Below are 20,389 nucleotides of genomic sequence, written 5' to 3' on the forward strand. Positions count from 1 at the left end.
AGCCCATAAATTTCTAAAAAGGACTTTGCTGACTAAAAAGCTAATTAATATTATGACATGAGAGTCTATTGTAATACTATCATATCTTTATCAGAAGCAATGAGTACAGTGGAAAGAACACTGGATTGGAAATTGGACATGTGGGGTTTAGGATTTGTTATGCCATTATCTCACTGTGTGATAGAGGGAAAGTCACTTAAACTCTCAAGTCTTAAATGTCCTTATTTGTAAAAATAAGAGACTAACAGAGGATTTGGGAAAGATTTGCAGATCATGTGCAACTCAATCTGGGGTCTTGAAGGATGAGTAGGAGTTTACCTAGTATGTGAGAGAGACTATTCCAACCAGAGGAAATTGTGCACTGTGTTATTTTAATTTATGCTCAAGCAATTTTTTGCTAATTTTGGGGGTACTTCTCCATGAGACATAAGTGAATCACATAACCTCATACTTTGAGAGCATAGGTTTCTCTCTATACGTCCTTCACAAGGGTTTACTTCTGTGTGTCACTGTGGTAGTTGGTCCCCAAATGAACCTTCCAGTAACAGTCTCTTCCCCTTGAATCTGGGCTGTCTGTGTCGCTTGCTTTTATCAATAGAATATAAGAGAACTGCTGCTGCATGACCTTGGAGTCAGGTCACAAGAAAACTTATAGCTTCCACCTAGGTTTCTTGGAGCACTCACCTTGGGATGTTCCCTCTTGGAAGCCAGCCAGCATGTAAGAAATGTGACTACCCTGGACCACTTTCCCATGAGGAGCCCAAGCCACATAAAGATAACTTGTGTTGGTGCTCTGGTAGAAACCTCAGATGAGCTCTCAGTGAGCGGCCAGTGTCAAGTGCCAGGCATGAGAGTGAATAAGCCATCTTGGACAGCCCAGTGGGGACTTCCGATGACCACAGCCCTGGCTGTCATCTGATTGCAACCACATGAAAGACTTCAAAGGAGAACTACCCAGCAGAGCCCCGTTAATTTACAGAACTGTGAAAGAGAATAAGAAATTGCTTTTTTAAGCCAAAGATTGTTGTACAACAGTAAGTAACCGGAACAGCCACATGAGACTTAAAACAGGGAAGCAAAATGAAAACACCATATTTAAATTATTCTAATTGTTATCATGTATTAAAATGTACATATTCCTTCAAATATGCTTATTGTCATGGAATTCATTCCTAGACTGATTATGAAGCAGAACCAACTTAATAAATGTTTGTCCTGTCTTGGAATATACTGTCTCTTTGTTTACTTCCATTCTTAAATAAGTTGAATGGTTTCATGGATGAAATGTTATATTTCCTGAGATGATCTAGTTGTTTGAATCTCAATCTTACTGATATTTCATGCAACCTACAGTTTTCTTGCTATGTTAGAACGCTCATCAGTTTCATGGTCTCTTTCATTTGCCATCTTATAAAAGAGAAGTGAGACTTCCCTGGCAGCACAGTTGTTAAGAATCTGCCTGCCAATGCAGGGGACACGGGTTCGAGCCCTGGTCTGGGAAGATCCCACATGCCGTGGAGCGACTAAAGCCATGCACCACAACTACTGAGCCTGCGCTCTAGAGCCTGCGAGCCACAACTACTGAGCCCACGTGTCACAACTACTGAAGCCTGCGCGCCTAGAGAGCGTGCTCCACAACAAGAGAAGCCACCGCAATGAGAAGCCCACGCACCACAATGAAGTCCCAATGCAGCCAAAGATTAATTAATTAATTAATTTTAAAAATCATTTAAAAGAGAAGCAATCTTTTCGTCTCTGTACAGTACAAGTGCATTCAGGATATCAAATTTTGCTTTTTGTTGTTGGTTGCTTTTGAGTTTGGACAGACATGTCACATTTGTATGTGGAGGTGGATATATTCCAATATAGTTATATTTGCACCTCATGTGTTTTTTTCTGCTTTGTCAGAAAAGCATCCCTGGAATAAAATTACTCTACAGTTTTACCTGAAGAACGACATTAAGTTTTTAGAGAAAAATGCAAATTCCACTTCCTCCTCAGGTCGTTGCCTGAGGCAATCAGATTGGCCTTAGCTTTATTTCTGTTTCTTGTACTCACTGTATCTTACTCTTGTGTCTTAAAGACATTTGCCCTCACATGTTGGTGTAAATTGTCGATCTACATGTAATTATTGTTAGGTTTTTTTCTTTATTAAATCTGATACTCAGAAGAAAATATGTATTAAATCAGACATACAGAAAATAATGTGACATATATGTAGATTGGTTCAGAAAAAAATAAGTGCAATGTATTTTTTAAAAACATGTTTTGGATATCTATGTATTTAACTTCTTTTCTGACCACTGAGAGAGATCAAAAAACCTTTCCATTTTTAAAAATATTGAATGTCAATACTTATTCTTGCTTCAGATTTGTTGAATATTATTTATTATGTCCTTGGGCTTTCAGAGGGAATATATTGACAAGGAATCCTTTTTCTTTCTCTCAATGTATTTCTTTTAGTCAATTTTCTTTCCTTCAACTTTCATGGTTGAAATTTCTAAGTTTTTCTGGAGATAAGAACATGGAATTTCTTAATCTTTGCCACTGGAAATATGCTACTATTTTCAAAGCTTAGGAAGATTTTCTTCCAAAACAACCAATTGCATTTCAAAAGTTGGTTTTACCCTTGACATGATTCACTAATTTGTATATGATACTTCCATTGTAGGGAGATTTTCAAACATTTTTCTGCTACCACCCATGACAGAAGGATGTTCATGTGTGGGATACTCTCCCATGTATAGTAACAGAGACATGATTAGCATACTGAAGACAGACTATGGCTTTCCATACTTCCCATGCCATGTGTACATAATTTACTGTATGTAGTATCACGCTATTATAGGATTACAAGGAATCCACTCCAATTTATTTTTGAAAAGTATATCACTCACAGATTGTATTATTTTAACCATTTTTGGAATCATGTTACTTGCTCACAATCTCTTAACTAATAGCAATGTATATGACCCAACATCACTTTTGGACTATGGGAGAACCAGTATTCTACACTATTTCCTTATTTCATGACAATTGTATAATTTATTGGCATAATGTTCATAACAATCTCTTATCCTTTTAGCATCCATAAGACCTATCCTCTCTTTCATTACTATCATTGAAAATTTGTGTTATCTTTTTCCTTTCTGGCTAGGGAGCTTATCTGTTTTATTGATCATTTCAAATAAACAGTTTTTGGTTTCATTGAATTTCTCTATTATTTGTCTATTTTCACTTTCATTGATTTTTACTTTTATCTTTATTATTTCTTTCTTTCTGCTCATGCTGAGTTTCATTTCTTCTTTTTCTCGTTTCTTAGTTGTTTTTCATTCTTTAAAGTATCTTAATGCTATAAGTTTCCCTCTAATTTCTGCTTTACCTGCATCCCACAAGTTTTGATATGTAGCATTTTCATTATTATTTAATTCAAAGTAATTTCTAAATTTCCTATGGGAAAGTTAGACCCATGGGTTGTTTGGAATGTGTTGTTTAATTACTAAACATGTAGGGATTTCCAGATATCTATTTGTTATTAATTTTTAGTTAAATTCACAGTAGTAAGAGAATGCAGTTTGTATGATAGTAATCCTTCTAAATTTATGAAACTAGCTTTATGGTCCAGAATGTGGTCTATCCTGATAACTATGCCATGCGCACTTGAAAAGAATGTATTCCACTGTTGTTGGGTGGAGTCCTTTATAATTGTCAATTAGGTCAAATTGATTGATATGGTTATTTCAAGTCATCTGTAATCTTTCTGTCCACCTGTGCTATCAGTAGAAGAGTGTTGAAATCCTGAAGTATAATTGTGGGTTTGCCTATTTCTCCTTTCAATGCTATTCGTTTTTGCTTCAGCCCATTTTGAAACTCTTCTCAATATATATACAGGTAGGATTCTTACATATGCTTGAGGAATTTTTATCTTTATGAAATGTGCCTCTTTAACACTCCTAATATTCCTTATTGTGTAGTCTGTTCTGTCTGATAATATTGCCACTCCAGCTCTTTTTATCAGATTTATTGAGGTTCAATTTACATACAATAAAGTCACCAATTTTAAGTGTATAATTTGATAAGTTTTGAGAAATATATGCAGTTGTGTAACTATCATCGCAATCATGATATCCAACTTTTCCATCACTCCAGAAAAGTTTCCTTCTGCCCCTTTGCAGTCAATCTCTTCCCCCATCCCTGGCAGCTGACATGCTTTGTTTCTATAGTTTTGCCTTTTTTAGAATGTTATATAAAGAGAATCACAGCTATAAGTAGCATTTGATGTGGGGCTTCTTTGATGTAGCATAATACATTTGAGATTCATCTATGTTGTTAGTTCCTTCCTCATTATTGCTTAGCAATATTCCATTTTGTTTACCCATTTACCGCTAGAATAACACTCTTCCAGTTCAGAGCCACTATCTAAATCTATTACAAAATGGGAGGACAAGGTTTTGAATGGAAGTGTGTTTTTATATATTTCTTTTGTTTAAATATCTAGGTGTGGTATTGCTAGATATGGTAAGACTAGCATTTGAATCCTGATATAGTCTTGGGCTGCCTTTCTTTAGCTGTCAAGCTTGCGATTAATGCTAGAATCAGTCCCAACAGTTACAAAATCATGATTCGTACTCAACGCTGTACCAGGTGAAAGAAAGTACACAACAAAACCTTGATATCTATAGGTAGACATTTTAAAGCCTCCAGGCCTAATAGAGGCCACCTGTAGCCAGGAAACATGGCAAGAAAATTCACAAATGAAGTTCTGATCGTGATTGTACCGTGAGAATTTAAAATATTTTTTTAGGTTAAGGTAAATAACAGTCTTTGAAAATGTTAACACGTGAAACTTTTAGCATAGCCAAATCCCTGTCTAGAAATCCATGTATACAATTCAAATACACTTAAGACATTCAAACACTATTTAATTGGCAAAAATTACTTAGGGGTACAAAGAGTTTTCCTTGCACACTTAAATGATTACTGTGCGTATGATCTGGGACTCGATTGATGGTTTTGTGAATTACTCGTCCTTGTGGTAGACTTCACTATGCGTTTCAGACCAAAGTGGCTAGAATTAACTGCCCACCCCATATCCCAACTAAAACAGAGACAAGTAGAGGAACTCCAAGGAGTTGAGGACGCACAGGTAACGGGCGCGGTTGGCCAGCAGAATCTGACATTTTAAATCGCCCTGCCCATCAGGGCCTCTGCTGCCTTTGACGGGCGAGCGAGTCAGAGGTAGGGGAGAGCTGGCTGGGCTTTGCCAGGCAGCGCGGGACGACGCCCCAGTCGCGGCCTTCACAGCGCTGAACTCCACGACCCCACTTGCCCAACTGCGCCAACGCCCCCGGCGCCCCCGGCGCATCCCGCAGTCGGCCGGCAGGTGTGCGTGGTGCGCGCGCACGCAGTGCGTGCTGGGTGCGGGTCCCGCGAGCCGAGAGGCAGCTGGGCGCCTGGCGGAGAGTGGCTGGCTGGGTGAGTGTCGCCCTCCTCGCCTCCCCGCCTCCTCTCCTCGCGCCTGCCGGGGATGCTCGCGCGCGGCGCCCCCTTGCCTGTAGGCTCGCGGCCCCGGGGGGGCGGCGTGTGTGAGTAGCTGGGAGGGGGCCGCGAGGCGCTGCGTGGAGAGCTCGCCAGGGTTTGTCCGCCGCCGTCACCTGACTCGTCAGAGCAGCTACAGCTGAGGTGGGGGCGGGGATGGAGACGCAGCGCGGAGGGCTGGAGAGACACGGCGGCGGGCGGGTGCGGCTGGCTCCTGGGGCCACGGGCGGCGGGCGCAGGGACCGCGGAGCTGAGGGCGGGGGCCGGGCCAGGGCCGGAGGCGGCGCGCAGCGGACACCAGGTCCGCTCGCGGCCGCTCACACCCACCCGACGCGACTTCCCTCGGCGGCCTGGGCTCCGCTCATCCTGCGGCTGGCGGCGCCGCTCCTGGGGCGGGGTGAGTACCGCCGCCCAGGCTCGGCCCCCTCCCCGTGCTTGGGCCGCGCGGGGATCCGGAGAGGATAATCCTAGGGCGCGGAGAAGGGCAGCGGCCGTGTGACAGCTCCGCGGCGCGCTGAAGGGCGGGCGGGGGGCTGGGCTGTCAGCCCGTCTCTGCTCCGCTGTCAGGAAGGGCGAGGCGCTGCGAGACTCCGGCGCCTCCGCGGAGCCCTGGGGCGGCCCCTGCGGCGGCGATTTGGGGGCGAAGGGAGGGGGTCCGGGCGGAGGGCCTCGGCGGGTCTTTGGAGACCGCGGCGGGGAAGGAAGGGGAGGCGGGCGCGTAATATGGCGCAATACTAGGATAATCTCTGCCGCGACCGAGGGAGGACGAGCCGGTTGCTGCAGCAGCGCGAGGAGGAGGAGGGAGGCGGCCAGGGCTTGGGTATACGATCCATTCTCCGAAGCCTGCGGGCTGCTAGGAGGAGACGCTGCGGCTGGGAGGCGAGAGGTGGGCACACGGCGGGCGCGGCGCCCAGGGCATAACCCCGACGCACGCGGGAGCTGGGCTGGCACCCGAGATAGCTTGCAGGGGAAGTGCTGATGGACGGGGGGGCGCGGAAGGGTGAGACGGGCAGCATCCGGGGGGAGGGGAGTGGGGGGGTTGTCGGTCGGGGACATTGTCACGATGCTGGCACCGGACTCGCGCTAGTCTTGCTCAAGACTCCTAAACCGCGTCGTTCGAGCGGAGCTTAGCGCGGTGCTGGCTCCGGGAAGGTGGTACCAGGGCGGGGACGGAGAAGAGAGCCGCCCTGCGGCTGGAGGAGGCAAGGCCTGGGTGCTCGGAGGGTCTGGTCTGCGGCTTAAAGCAGGACCATCTCCCCCTTTTTCCCGCAGAAGAGAAGGCGGTAGACGCGGCCGGAGAAGATGTCGGGCCAAACGCTCACGGATCGGATCGCCGCCGCTCAGTACAGCGTGACAGGCTCCGCTGTAGCCAGAGCGGTGTGCAAAGCCACCACTCATGAAGTGATGGGCCCCAAGAAGAAGCACCTGGACTGTAAGCATCTCTTTATATAAGTGGGACATGCGCACGGCCGAGGCTCCGTGGATACGGGCGACGCGGCCTGGGCGCTCGGTCGATAATGCTGCAGCCTTCCGACCTACCAGCGGGGCTGCCCCTGAGCTCGAAATTTCCCACCGTGGAGGTGTCGCTTTGGGTCGGCCCTGAAACCTTGACTTTGAGCCATTTTTTTCTCCTGTTGACCTCCAAGGTTTTGCTGGAGGAAAAAAAAGATTATAGATAGATAGATAGATAGATTAATAATTTAAGATACCAAGAAATTGTAAATTCAGGGTTAGGCGCTTTTCACCTCTTCCCCCTCCTTTCTCCACCCTTCCCCTTTTCCAGTCCACGTTAGAGGAAATCAGGGGATACACAGTGGTAACAACAGTAACCCCAAAAATGGATTCATGGAAGGTCAAATTTATCACCCTAGTTGTTTCCTAAATACATTTTGGGTAGTTTGAAAAGTGTCACCTTTTTCGGTGCTGCTGCTGAGGTTTGGTGCCTGAGTGTGTGTCGTATGTCCCACACCAAACTGAAACAAATTCAAGCTCTTGAATGAGGAAACTGCACATCATAGCTAATGGAGATTCCATTTTACCCGTCCCGGCACGCTTCTTTGTCCCATTCTCGGGAACTGCTGGGCAGAATGACCATTGCAGTGGACACAAAATGGATGTGCCTTCCCAGCCTTAGAGATGGTGCAATTTTAGATGAAAACGTTCAACTTATAATTTTTTTAAAGTATTGGGTTTTTTGATGGGTTTTTTAAAGTATTGGGTTTTTTAATCTAGTTTGGAATCTATATATTTCTGAAGTAAATATTTCATTTGATTAACATAGTAAATGTTTAGTTATTGAAGGGCAACTGGGGACACTTAGAAAAAGGCTTTCACCTGCTTTGAGCAGTGAGGCTCCTTATAAGTAAGGCTACATCAGAATATATTCTGTAGTTGCTGTTCGGTCTTCTGGGACCTGCTTAGAATCTGTCCTGCTGTTGTGTTCGTTGGTAAAGGTCAGTGCTGGCATGAAAGACACAGGCAGGTCTAGCCATACCCATTTCCCACCTGGCTTCCTTTGCCCATTTTCTGGTTTTCTTATGCTTGAGGCCTTCCCCAGTGTCTGCCTTGTGCAGCTGAGAAAATGGCACCACTGTTAGAATTGACTCTGGTCCTGTTACCTGTTTAAGCAAAGCTTGATGAAGCTGACAGCTGGATATTGTAAGCGTTCTCCAGCCTTGCGAACCTGTTGTCTCATAAAATTGAATAATTTTGCTACGAGAAGCTTGCCTGAGGGGGGAACACCATTACTCTTTTCCTGAGGGAATTTTCAACACAATGTGTTGATTATGGTATCATGTGTTATACATGCAGTACAGGGTGAGAGAGGTGGCCAGGGACCCTAACAGAAGGGGAAGTTATAAATTCATGACCAGCTCGTTTTGCTGCAGCGTGCTGAATCATTTAGCCATCTTTGATCAGTTTCCCCAACCCTGGAAGGATGATTCATGTTTTAAAGGTAGGTGTAGGTGTAGCAAATCCTCATCATAAAAAAGCTATAGGTTATGGATTTGCTCAATGATTTGAAAATGATAGATCGATATATTGATACATTTCAGAGAACACTTACAGGTATTTCATTAAACGTGATTCACATAAAGACTGACTTTTCCATGTCTAGATAGTCACCTTAATCTTTAGATCTTGAAAAGTCTTTTATAAATTTTCCAGGTGGGGGGGTTTTCCAGTATTTCCAGCATATGTTAGTAAGTGAAGTGATTCTGAAGATGTGGAACACAGCAGGAAGATTCCTTACTTAAGGAAAGCCGTGGAAGTAGGAACTGGTATTGAGTTAAGAACACGGACAATCATAAGAGCTAAACATTTATTGAGCAGTTACTATATGCTGGGCACTGAGCTTTACGTTATTAATTTATCATCACTTAAAAGTTTCGGGGAAGGTAATTAACTTTCATACCTTTTAACCCCTGCACTTAACTGCCATCTGTGGTTTATTTAGTAATATTCTCTATTGGGCGGGGGGGAAGGGAACCAAATGAGCCTGAATGGTCTAATCTTCAAAATACCCATCCTGTTTGCATGGCTTTGTGTGAAATTGAGCATCACAGCCCCACACACTTATTGTAATTTCTATGATATGCGTGCAGAAATGTTAATTCTGTCATTTAAAAAATGAGCAAAAGCCAAGCACTGAGGAGTATTGGTCTTTCTTTTTAACATTTTACTTTTCCAATAAGACATAAAATAAATTATCTTCACTTAAAGCCAACCTTAGGGTAGAATTTGGAAAGATAGGTATCAAGTTACTGATATGTCCTATTTTAAGAAAACATGATATGGAAAGTCTGAACATATAAATAATGTTGTATGTATATGTACTGCAAGAGGGGATCTTTGCACAGAATTCTTTGTAATGTTCCTTTAAATAACAGTAGACTACCTTAGTAATTTATTCACAGGTGTTCCAATAACACACCAGTTTTAAAAGTGAGTTACACCAGTTATTAAAACATGCAAACATATAACTAAGTTTCACTATAGGCACTGAAATAATCTTAAGTTTATTTAGTTTTGAAAATATTAAATACTAGTTAGGAGGAAAAGAGTGCAAATGTAGAGTTGGGGATTTGAAACCAAAAAAGTTTTTTTTTTTTAATTTCTCTTGTAAGTTTATTTTCAATATTCATAACGAAGAGCTTCCTGTTTTTTAGCTGGTATATAGGTCTTTTTTTTTTTACATCTTTATTGGAGTATAATTACTTCACAATGGTGTGTTAGTTTCTGCTGTATAACAAAGTGAATCAGCTATACATATACATATATCCCCATTTCTTCTCCATCTTGCGTCTCCCTCCCACCCTCCCTATCCCACCCCTCTAGGTGGTCACAAAGTACCAAGCTGATCTCCCTGTGCTGCTTCCCACTAACTATCTATTTTACATTTGGTAGTGTATATATGTCCATGCCACTCTCTCACTTTGTCCCAACTAACCCTTCCCCCTCCCTGTGTCCTCAAGTCCATTCTCTACATCTGCGTCTTTATTTCTGTCCTGCCCCTAGGTTCATCAGAACCATTTTTTTAGATTCCATATATATGTGTTAGCATATGGTATTTGTTTTTCTCTTTCTGACTTACTTCACTCTGTATGGCAGACTCTAGGTCCATCCACCTCACTACAAATAACTCAGTTTTGTTTCTCTTTATGGCTGAGTAATATTCCATCATATATATGTGCCACATCTTCTTTATCCATTCATCTGTCGATGGACACTTAGGTTGCTTCCGTGTCCTGGCTGTTGTAAACAGTGCTGCAGTGAACATTGTGTTTCATGTCTCTTTTTGAACTATAGTTTTCTCAGGGTATATGTCCAGTAGTGGGATTGCTGGGTCATATGGTAGTTCTATTTTTACTTTTTTAAGGAACCTCCATACTGGCTGGTTCTCCATAGTGGCTGTATCAATTTACATTCCCACCAAGAGTGCAAGAGAGTTCTCTTTTCTCCACACCCTCTCCAGCATTTATTGTTTGTAGATTTTTTGATGATGGCCATTCTGACTGGTGTGAGGTGACACATCACTGTAGTTTTGATTTGCATTTCTCTAATGAATAGTGATGTTGAGCATCCTTTCATGTGTTTGCTGGCAGTCTGTATATCTTCTTTGGAGAAATGTCTATTTAGATCTTCTGCCCATTTTTGGATTGGGTTGTTTGTTTTTTTGATATTGAGCTGCATGAGCTGCTTGTATATTTTGGAGATTAATCCTTTGTCAGTTGCTTCGTTTGCAAATATTTTCTTCCATTCTGAGGGTTGTCTTTTCATCTTGTTTATGGTTTCCTTTGCTGTGCACATGAAACCAAAAATTTTTAATTAGTTTGATTTGTATATAACTTTGTAGTTTGGAGTTCATATTAGAAGGTTGTAAGAATAGAGTTTATGGCTCTGTGATTTTCTTTTTTTAAAGACACTGGGTTAATTGAATGGGCTCAGAATCTTTATGAAATGTGTACTTAATATTATTTAAAGTACTGGTTTAGAAGATAATTTTTTTCTCTTTGGGTTGATAGGCCACAAAAATTATTGTTAACTATGGTAATTTATAAAATGATGCTTAATGATATATGATTTAGACATTTGAAGAAATGATTTGTTAACATCTGGAGGCAGAATTACATGTAGTAAGAAGGTAGAGAGATAAGCAAACTCTAGACATATATTCTCATATATTTTGTCCTTCTTTTCACTCATAGTATGTTTCTTGGAGGAAAAAAATATATTCAGAAAAGCTTGACCATAATTAGCAGTTATAGATGAAAGTTAAGGGTTATGATTAACCTTAATAATTTAAATAAGGATTATATATTTTAAGTTACTTTTGGATTATGTAAAACTTTTATTCTATACTATAATAAGATTGCCCTTTGCACATGAAAATTAAACACCTAACCAATGTTAGTTTAACATTAGTTTTTCTGGATCCATCTGTACATCCTCACTTCCTTTCCCTTTAACATTGTGTACCTATTTGATAGCACATGAAACATGCAGACTTGTCAAGCATTCACCTTCTTGATTGCGTTACATTACAAAATGTAAACTATTTTACATTTCCATTGTTTTTCCTTTTCTGTTTTGTAGTTGATGGCCTAAGGGATAGCCCAAGTCAAATAATAAAGTAACAGGATCCAGTAGGGCACCCAGTGCTTTCCCAAGTGCTGCCTCAAGGTTAAAGAACAACAACAAAATGGAGTTGGCCCAGAGTAACACCTGCAGGGAGAATTTGGGAAGTTTTACAGCCCTTGTATAAGATTCATTTTGGTTAATTGCTCTTATGAACAGTTTCTGTGTATGCTGTACTTTTAAAATATCCTGTTTAAGATTGTCAAAATTCCAAACTTAGACATTACTATCAACATCAAACCAAACCTTATGAAAAGCCAAATTGCTTATCAGTAATCCTACTTTTTTCCATTCTAAACCTCTTGTGAGTTTTTAATAATGAGCTTACCCTACATAATAAGCAAGTAATTCAAGTTCTGAATCTTATGTTTGAGAGATATTGGCATTTTATAAATGATTCTTTTCCTCCCAAATTAAGAAAAAATAAGATTGTATTTCTTTTTTTTTTAAATCAGACTATCTTTATTAGATACCTTTTTTTAAATACATTTATTTATTTTTGGCTGCGTTGGGTCTTCATTGATGCTTGCGGGCTTCCTCTAGTTGCAGCAAGTGGGGGCTACTCTTCATTGCGGTGCGTGGGCTTCTCATTGCGGTGGCTTCTCTTGTTGCGGAGCACGGACTCTAGGCGTGCCAGCCTTCAGTAGTTGTGGCACGTGGGCTTCAGTAGTTGTGGTTTGCAGGCTCTAGATGCACAAGCTCAGTAGTTGTGGCACACGGGCTTAGTTGCTCCATGGCATGTGGGATCTTCCTGGACCAGGGCTTGAAACCGTGTCCCCTGCATCGGCCGGCGGATTCCTGACCACTGCGCCACCAGGGAAGTCCAAGATTGTATTTCTTATAAGAACATCTGGTAAAGGGAATGGGAGATACAAGACTATGTTTTGATTCGAGACAAATATTGGCAAATGACCACAAAATTCCTACTGCTTTTACTTTATTTATAAAATATCTTCTAATAAGAAATTTTGTGAGTAAACATAGAATGAAAATTTAAACCTAAAAATTTATTTGCTTTACATAAGCTTCTTTAGGATACAGTATATAAAATATATTTCAATTTATAGAAGTACTATTTGCACACTGATTCAGTTGATAGCATATCTATCTTTGTGATAACTTATAGAGCTTTCTGTAATGCTAGTATGAAAAATGTAAGCTTAGTTTATTGAGTAAAATTAAGTTGGAACAGTGTATAAAAGTTTACTGAACACTAGGGTAACTTTCAATATGAGAAGTGTACTAACTTGCTGTAAATATATTTTACTTTGATTCCAGTTCTCTTTTAACCATTTGTTATTGTCTAAAGAAACCCTCTAATTTTCTATACCGAGGCATACTCTGTTCCTCCTCCTTGATTTCACCGGAAGCCTCAGCCCATGTGGAAACGGTTTAGAACAGTCTGTGTTATTTTTTAGGTAGTCAAGAAGAGATGAGGGAAATAGACTTCCGAAAAACATTCAAGCTGAGTATCCTTTATACCTTAAATCTGAAGGGGTCCAATCTATGTGGTCCTGTGACATTCTCAGGTGACGTTCAGCATCCCAGGAGGGGAGAAAAGAGATCTTGTGAAGTTTAGGGGTTAGCAGGATTAGGAAAAGAACAGTGGCAAGGAGTCTTAGGTACATCTTTGGGTCAGTTTAGATTTTTTTTTCCCGTTTGAGATCAGTGTGGTTAGCGGGTACTTTCTTAGAAGCAGTATAAAATTGGTAACTCAAATCAATTTTTTTAGAAGTTACTCTAGTGATTTAAAAGACTGTAAACATGGAAAAAGATGTAAAACTATGGACGTAGTAGGTAAATTCATATCTTTTTTTTTTTTGGTAAATTCATATCTTAATTGCAATATTAGCTTGATGCATTTTAGATTAAAATCTGTATTTTTCGTACATTGCCGTATTAGTTTTAACGTTTAACAAATGGCTCCTGAAGTCTTATTTGAAATTTAATCTGTGCACTTAGTTGCCGTGGATCTTTCCCTTAGTTTTTCACAAGTAAATATCCTTTAAATATCTTACCTCTTCTCTTCAAATTGATTGATCCTGGGATAGGGTGTTCTTTGGAGCTTATCTTGGTTTCAGTAACTTGGTAAAGAAGGTCAGGAGTGGCATATAACCCTGTTCCCTGAGGGCCGAGGATGCTTGAGTTGTATTTTAGGTGACGCAACTCCTGAGAGAACCTTCAATATAATCTTAGTGCAGTTAAATAATTTGAAAAGCCACATTTCTTGCCATTAAAAATATTTATTCTTCAGTTTCACTTTGTAAAATTCCTTTCTCTTTTCAGAGGAATATATTGTTTGCTTGTAAGGGACATGTTGACTATCTGTTTTTCCTTAGGTGTTTATGTAACATGGAAGTTTATCTTTTGTTCCTCACAAAGGGGAGAATAGTTGAATGGCATACTCATTGTCAATTGCATGGTGACCTATAAGTGCAAAATGTTGGTGTCTTCCTTGGAGCAGTTGGGTGAAAGCACAAACCAGAGCGAGAATTGTACCCTGAAGCCCACAGCCCTTCTCTAGCTGTTTTCCTGCTCTCTCTTCATTTGTCCCAAGTGTGTGAGGATCCCCCTGTCCCCCCTCCCTGCTGTCCCATGTGTACATAAGGTTTCTCTATTATGCATCTTTAAGAAGGGTCTAGTGTCTTCTAAAAGATTTTGTGATATGCCATTCCTGGCTACCCAGGAGAGAGAAGCTAGATCTTTGCTTTCTGTGGGTTTGCTTTGTGGCCTGATCATTTGATTATTCTCCTAGGGTTAGCACTTTTATTTTAAGCTATAACTCTCCTCCTTTCTGCATCAGTTATTCTCTCTGTCATCCGCATCTTTAACCTCTCTCTCTAGCTCTCTTATGAAATTTTCGAGTATCTCCATTGAAAACAAACAAACAAAACCTCCTACACAGACAGCTCTCCTTGGACTCTATGACCTCTTCTAGCAACCAACCTGTCATCCTTTGCTTTTCTTTCACAGCCATGCTTCTTGAAACAGACACTCACGATTCCAAAGAAAACAAGCACAGCTCTAAGCTTACTTTGGATATTCTGTGTCTTTGGCTTAATTCATGCATGAAATATTAGAAGCTTTGTGAGGTGCCAGGTATTGCCCACCCAGTTGCCCAGGCCACTGACCTGAGGGTTTTCCCTCCTCTCTCAAATTCAGTGAGTGATCAATTCTTTTAAAACTCTCTGACCTCTCCTTCTTTAGCTGTCTTCTGCCTGGTTTTGATCAGTAATAAGCCTTATCTGTAAAATGATTAGTGATAGTACCTACCTCATATCTGTTGAAGAGTAAGAGAGAGAGTACATGTAAGAGACCCAGCCCAGAGCTTGACACACACACCTGCAATGAACATCAGTTATTACTACCACTACTGTAGTTAACCATTACTAGTACAGTTGCTGTTGTTGCCACGACTAGTACCATTACTGCTACTCCCACCACTATAACAACTGATGCATGATCCTTACTAATTTGCCCTTACTGTGCTTGTTTTTCGTCTCCTTTCAATTGCTTCAGGTTTTACTTTAATTCTAACTTTCCCCTTCTTTAGTTTGGAAGCTATATATACTATTTCTTTTTTTTTTTAACATGAATACCTTTATTGAATCACATTTTAAATTTATAATTCTAGACATTATAGTTTTATGAATAAATAATATTTGTATTGCATTTATAGGAAATGTTCAGAAAGTGCTCATTACTTTGAATATGTTCCAAGTGATTTTTGTAGCTCTCTAGAAATGTACTACCATAAATGTATTATCATAAATCAGATTCTAGCTTTAGAAAAGAATGTGTTATCTTTAATCATGAAGACCATATCCTATATTATATTTATCATTATTAGCAATACAGCTAGGTAGGACGTTACCTGGATTACAGTATATTTAAAAGACTTGTTTTAATTTTATTTCTTTTTTTTTGATTTTGATGTTTTTTTACATCTTTATTGGAGTATAATTGCTTTACGATGGTGTGTTAGTTTCTGCTTTATAACAAAGTGAATCAGTTATACATATACATATGTTCCCATATCTCTCCCCTCTTGCATCTCCCTCCCTCCCACCCTCCCTATCCCACCCCTCCAGGCGATCACAAAGCACCGAGCTGATCTCCCTGTGCTATGCGGCTGCTATTTCAGTTCTTTTAGTGATTGCCCTTCAAAATTTAGTATGCATTCTTAAAGTCTCAAGTCGATCAGTATCTCTTTTTTTTCCTACCAAAGAAAAGAAATTTAGAAACTTTTTTTTTTGCCATGAAGTGTGTTTTATTGTCATTAATCATACAAACAATTTTCTATAATATCCCAGAGCAAACCAGAGAATTTGGCAGTCCTATTAGAGGATCCCCTCAGAGACCCACAGGCCGGTGGCATCGGCACAGAGTGCCCGGGTTCACAGTGCAGCTTGTTGCTCGTGTCCATCTTGCAGGTGGCTCTTCCTCCACATCACGACTAGGGTCTCCAAGATGATGGAGGCGGAGTATCCTCCAGGTTCTTAGAAAATCTCACTTGGCTTGCAGGGTGTTCTTCTCCTGCATCTCCATCTTCTTCAGCTTGGCCTTATCAAAGCTCACGATTTCTCTCATGTCCAGCTTGTCTGCCATTTTCTTAAAACAATCTTAGAAGTTCCACTCCGAGCCTGCGGTCCCCGTGCTCCCACTTGCGTCACTGCAACAAGAGACGAAATTTAGACATTTTGAATTCCAGTCACCCACTTTTTACTCATATGCTATTATTGTCCAGGGATTTAGTCCACCATTGTTTTAACCCCCAAAGCCAGACATTATTACTTCATACAGGCAGTGTTCATTTAGCTGAATCCACCTTTCCTTCTTTGTTCACAATTCCTTGATCATGCCTAGGATTTCCTTGAACTATATCTTTTTGAAGCTCTTTCAGTGAGGCTGTTTAGTAGTAAACTCTGTTTTTGTCTAAAAAAAAAAAATCTTTATTTTACCCACATTGCTGAAGGATAGTTTATCTGGCTATACAATTTTAGATTGAGTTATTTTCTCTTTAAAGATAATATTTGGCTTCCATTGTTGCTCTTAAGAAGTCATCTATTAGACTACCAGCCTTTAGGTAATCTCTGTTTTTGTGGTTGCTTTTAAAATCTTGTGTCTTCTCTATCTATACTGTATGTGTGTTTAGACGTACTTTTTTATTTACCCTATTTGGAGCTTTATGAGTTTCCAGAATTTGAGAATTCATGTCTCTCATTAGTTCTGGAAAATTCTCCATCTTTGATTGTTGCCTACACCCATTCTCTTCCTTCTCTCCTTCAAACATGATTATGTATATGCTGGACCTTCTCATTACACCCTTATATCTATAAATATACCTTTCATAGTTTCTAACACTTTCTTTACTGTTTGGCATGCTTTTTCAGATATCTTCCAGTTCATTAATTCTTTCTTTAGCTGTGTCTTGTCTGCTTTTACTCATTCTTAGTTTCTAATTTTATTCATTTATATTTTTCATTTTTGGAGTTTTTCAAAATTGCCCTGTTTGGGGATAACGTATTACTTCTTGCTCACATTTTTGAATTCCTCTTTTATTTCTTTACCATTTTGAACACAATTCATTTTATATTCTGTATGTCGTAGATCTATTACATGAAGCTCTGTTTCTGCTGTTGTTTTTGCCTAACCGTCAGTCATCGTTTATTTCTTCGTGTGTTTTATAATTTTGGACTATGAGATCACGTTGGCTAGGACTTCATCTTTGGGAATCCTGGAAAGCCTAGGATCACCTAGAGAGGATTTGTGTTTGCTTCTGCAAGGTCCCACAAATGCTACCATCCTGGGAGCACCTTAAGTTGATTTGTGCTCTTGGAGCTTCCCATCTAGTGCAAGACCAGGTCCATAATCCTTATCCATAATTTGAAAATCCAGAAAGCTCAGAAGAATGAAATTCTTTTTGTAAATCATCTGGTGGCAAAACTTGATCAGATATAGCTGTTGTACTACCTACCGTGAAGGTTCATATATTGAGCTACAGAAATGTTGTCATATTATGGTGTGTTGTCCACATTATACTAGGTTACTTAGGATATGGTATATGCACCACATTACTTTTGTAAAATCTGGGAAATCCTAAATTCTGAAACATGTATTGCTCTAAGGGTCTTGGATGGAGGAATGTGAGTCTATAATATAAATTTGAATCACAGTCTCGGGCAAGGTGAAAAGCTATGTTTACAAAATGCCCCAGAGATTTTTTTTCCCCCCTGACATCTACTAAGAACCTAGGTTGAGTGAATAGTTTTCTTCTGGTCTTCCTTTGCTTGAAGGTGTTCTATGTTGGTTTTTTTCCTCCTAATTTTAGTAAGGGAGTAACTCTTTGAGGACCCCAGCTCTGTAAGGAGGTCTTAGTTCCAATCAGCCATCTTGCTTAGTCCCAACGGCCTTGTCTTCTATTCCCCACAGGGTTGTTAAAATCTAAGCCTCTGGCTGCTCAGACGAACACATGGCCTCAGGGCAGCCTTCTCTTAAGTATCAGTTTACCATGTGGTTTTCTGCATCTTCTTTCATTTCTGGCCCTGGGGATTGCTTTTATTTCCTCATGAGTACAGCCAAATGGGTAGAAGATGCCTGTAATGTTTATCTAAATTATCAGGTGTTTTTTTTCCTTGATAGTCCACCTATATGCTAGAAATGGATCCAGCCTGTTTTTCCCATCCTCTGTCCTCCCACTCCTTTTACACACCCCCTTTACACACATCCCAGAGCAGCTCTGACATTCATTGGCTTCACTATACTGTGCATTATTTGGGGGCCTTTGTACACGCTGCTTCTGTGTTTTAATATATATTTTAAAATCTCATGTCTGAAACCTGGCTTCGCTCATTCCTTTTCAGCAGGTCGATGGCACCCAGTGCTTCTGTCCCTGTCATCCCACTCTTGGAGCTGTGGTGGGTTTGATGGCTCCCTCTGACCTGCAGTTTTGTGAGGCTGCCTTATCTCTAACACCAAACACAGCCTGGTAGCAGGTTTAGGTAAACATTTGCTGAGTGTTTTTTTATTACACCTTTACTAAATTTTAGGCCCTTTTTTTTTCTTACTATTTAAAGATTTTACTCTTTTATTTAAAGATTTTACTTTTGCTTACTAACCTTTCAGAAGGGCATGGACTTAAATGGATCCATTTTCTCTCAAGTTTATGAAAACAATAGAAGTATGATATTGAAGGAAAACAAACAAAAGAAACAGTAAATTGCGGAATGTACATAGTTAATGTGCATTTCCTGACCCTCTCTTGACACTTGCATTCTTTTGACATGACAAAAATTTAATTTGGGGAAAATTATAGCCTTGATAGGCAAAGGTTTTTGGATTTAAAGTATATGTATTTCTCTTGGTGCATATCACTAATGATTAGATAGGAGATGATTGGGTATTAATACCAGAGAAAATTCTTCACCAGCGTCTTGTGTGTGCAGATGCATTTGCTTTGGGTTTTTTTGAGCTGGATACAGTTGGGTAGCATTGTTCTTCAATAGCCCTTTTATAATTTATAACTGCCTACATTATGAATGGTAAGGGTATTATGGAAGAAAAGCATTATTTCAAAAGTAGCTACATGTTGTTAATTTTCACTGAAATGATATCATTCACCAGATGTATAGTGATATGATGTTACCATTAACAACTTGAGGGTTTTAGAAAAACAGTGAGGAGAGGAGACAAGCTTAACATAAAGCTTTGGATTCTCTTGCCTTTGTAAAAAGAACAGTGAATATCAACATATTTAATTTAGCTTTTAATGATCTGTTTGGAGAAATTATAAATTACTTTTAGTATTGAGGCTTTTAGTAGCTTATTAAGCACAATCCCATCATTTGTTCATTTAACAAATATTTGGGTGTTTACTAAATGCCAGGAATTATTCCAGGAGGCAGGGGTACTATGGTGAACAAGATACATACAGCTCTTGGCATCAGAGAGCTTGCAACTTACTAGTGTTGACAGAAAATGCAAACACTAATTACTGGCGGTTCTGAAAGTTTTAACAGGGGGAGGTGAAGACATCCATGGGAATACATTGAAGAGGAACTGATTTTTAAGCCCAGCCTTGAAGAACGATCATGACTTAACCTGAGTGAGGGGTGGACAAGGGCTGCCGCACAGTGTTATCTTGGAAGAGGCTTAGAGCAAGCGAGGTACGTTTTAGGAACTGAAAGAAGTTAAGGGCTGCTGGAAGACTGAGGTTAAGAAGGCTAAGAATGCTGTGAGAGGAAACCTGAGTTGTGGGCAGTGGCAGATCTGGAGGGCCTTCTAGGCTACAGAGGATATTAGAAGTTGTCCAACTTTTTCATTTTTGTAGATGAGGAAGCTGAGTCCCAAAGAGTCAAGAATCACACATTCTATATGTGTTCATACTGAATATTTCTTGGGACTTCCCTGGCGGTCCAGTGGTTAGGACTCTGCACTTCCACTGCAGGGGGCATGGGTTCGATCCCTGGTCAGGGAACTAAGATCCCACATGCCATGCAGCACGGCCAAAAAATAGAAAAACCATACTGAATACTTCTTAGCTATCTGCCTTCAGCAGGTGCACCAGTGGGCCATTGCTTTGTTCACCTAGTTCTGATGGCTGTGCCTGTGGCAGATAACATTCTCCATGTGGGGTCATGTGGGAAATGTCAAATATATATAAATATTAAGTAGACACACACGTGCACGCACACTTTAATAGTGTTGAATTCAA

General features: G+C 40.4%; 1 protein-coding gene across 5 annotated transcripts in view; it reads left to right on the forward strand.

The window, feature by feature from the left end:
• Window positions 1-5,443: 5,443 nt before the first annotated feature.
• Window positions 5,444-20,389, forward strand: part of SNAP91 (synaptosome associated protein 91) — a 159,081-nt gene continuing 144,135 nt past the window's right edge. For 2 of the 5 annotated variants that reach the window (XM_060030274.1, XM_060030278.1), the window contains exons 1-2: window positions 5,702-5,935; window positions 6,811-6,970. In XM_060030274.1, the coding sequence (XP_059886257.1) occupies window positions 6,841-6,970 (130 nt within the window). In that variant the 5' untranslated portion in view covers window positions 5,702-5,935; window positions 6,811-6,840. Of the gene's footprint in view, window positions 5,476-5,701; window positions 5,936-6,322; window positions 6,425-6,810; window positions 6,971-20,389 lie in introns of those variants that run through there. The other 3 variants (XM_060030276.1, XM_060030277.1, XM_060030275.1) reach the window with 3 other exon arrangements.

This window comes from Delphinus delphis, chromosome 14 (genome assembly GCF_949987515.2).
Source record: "Delphinus delphis chromosome 14, mDelDel1.2, whole genome shotgun sequence".
NCBI classification, from domain to species: Eukaryota; Metazoa; Chordata; class Mammalia; order Artiodactyla; family Delphinidae; genus Delphinus; species Delphinus delphis.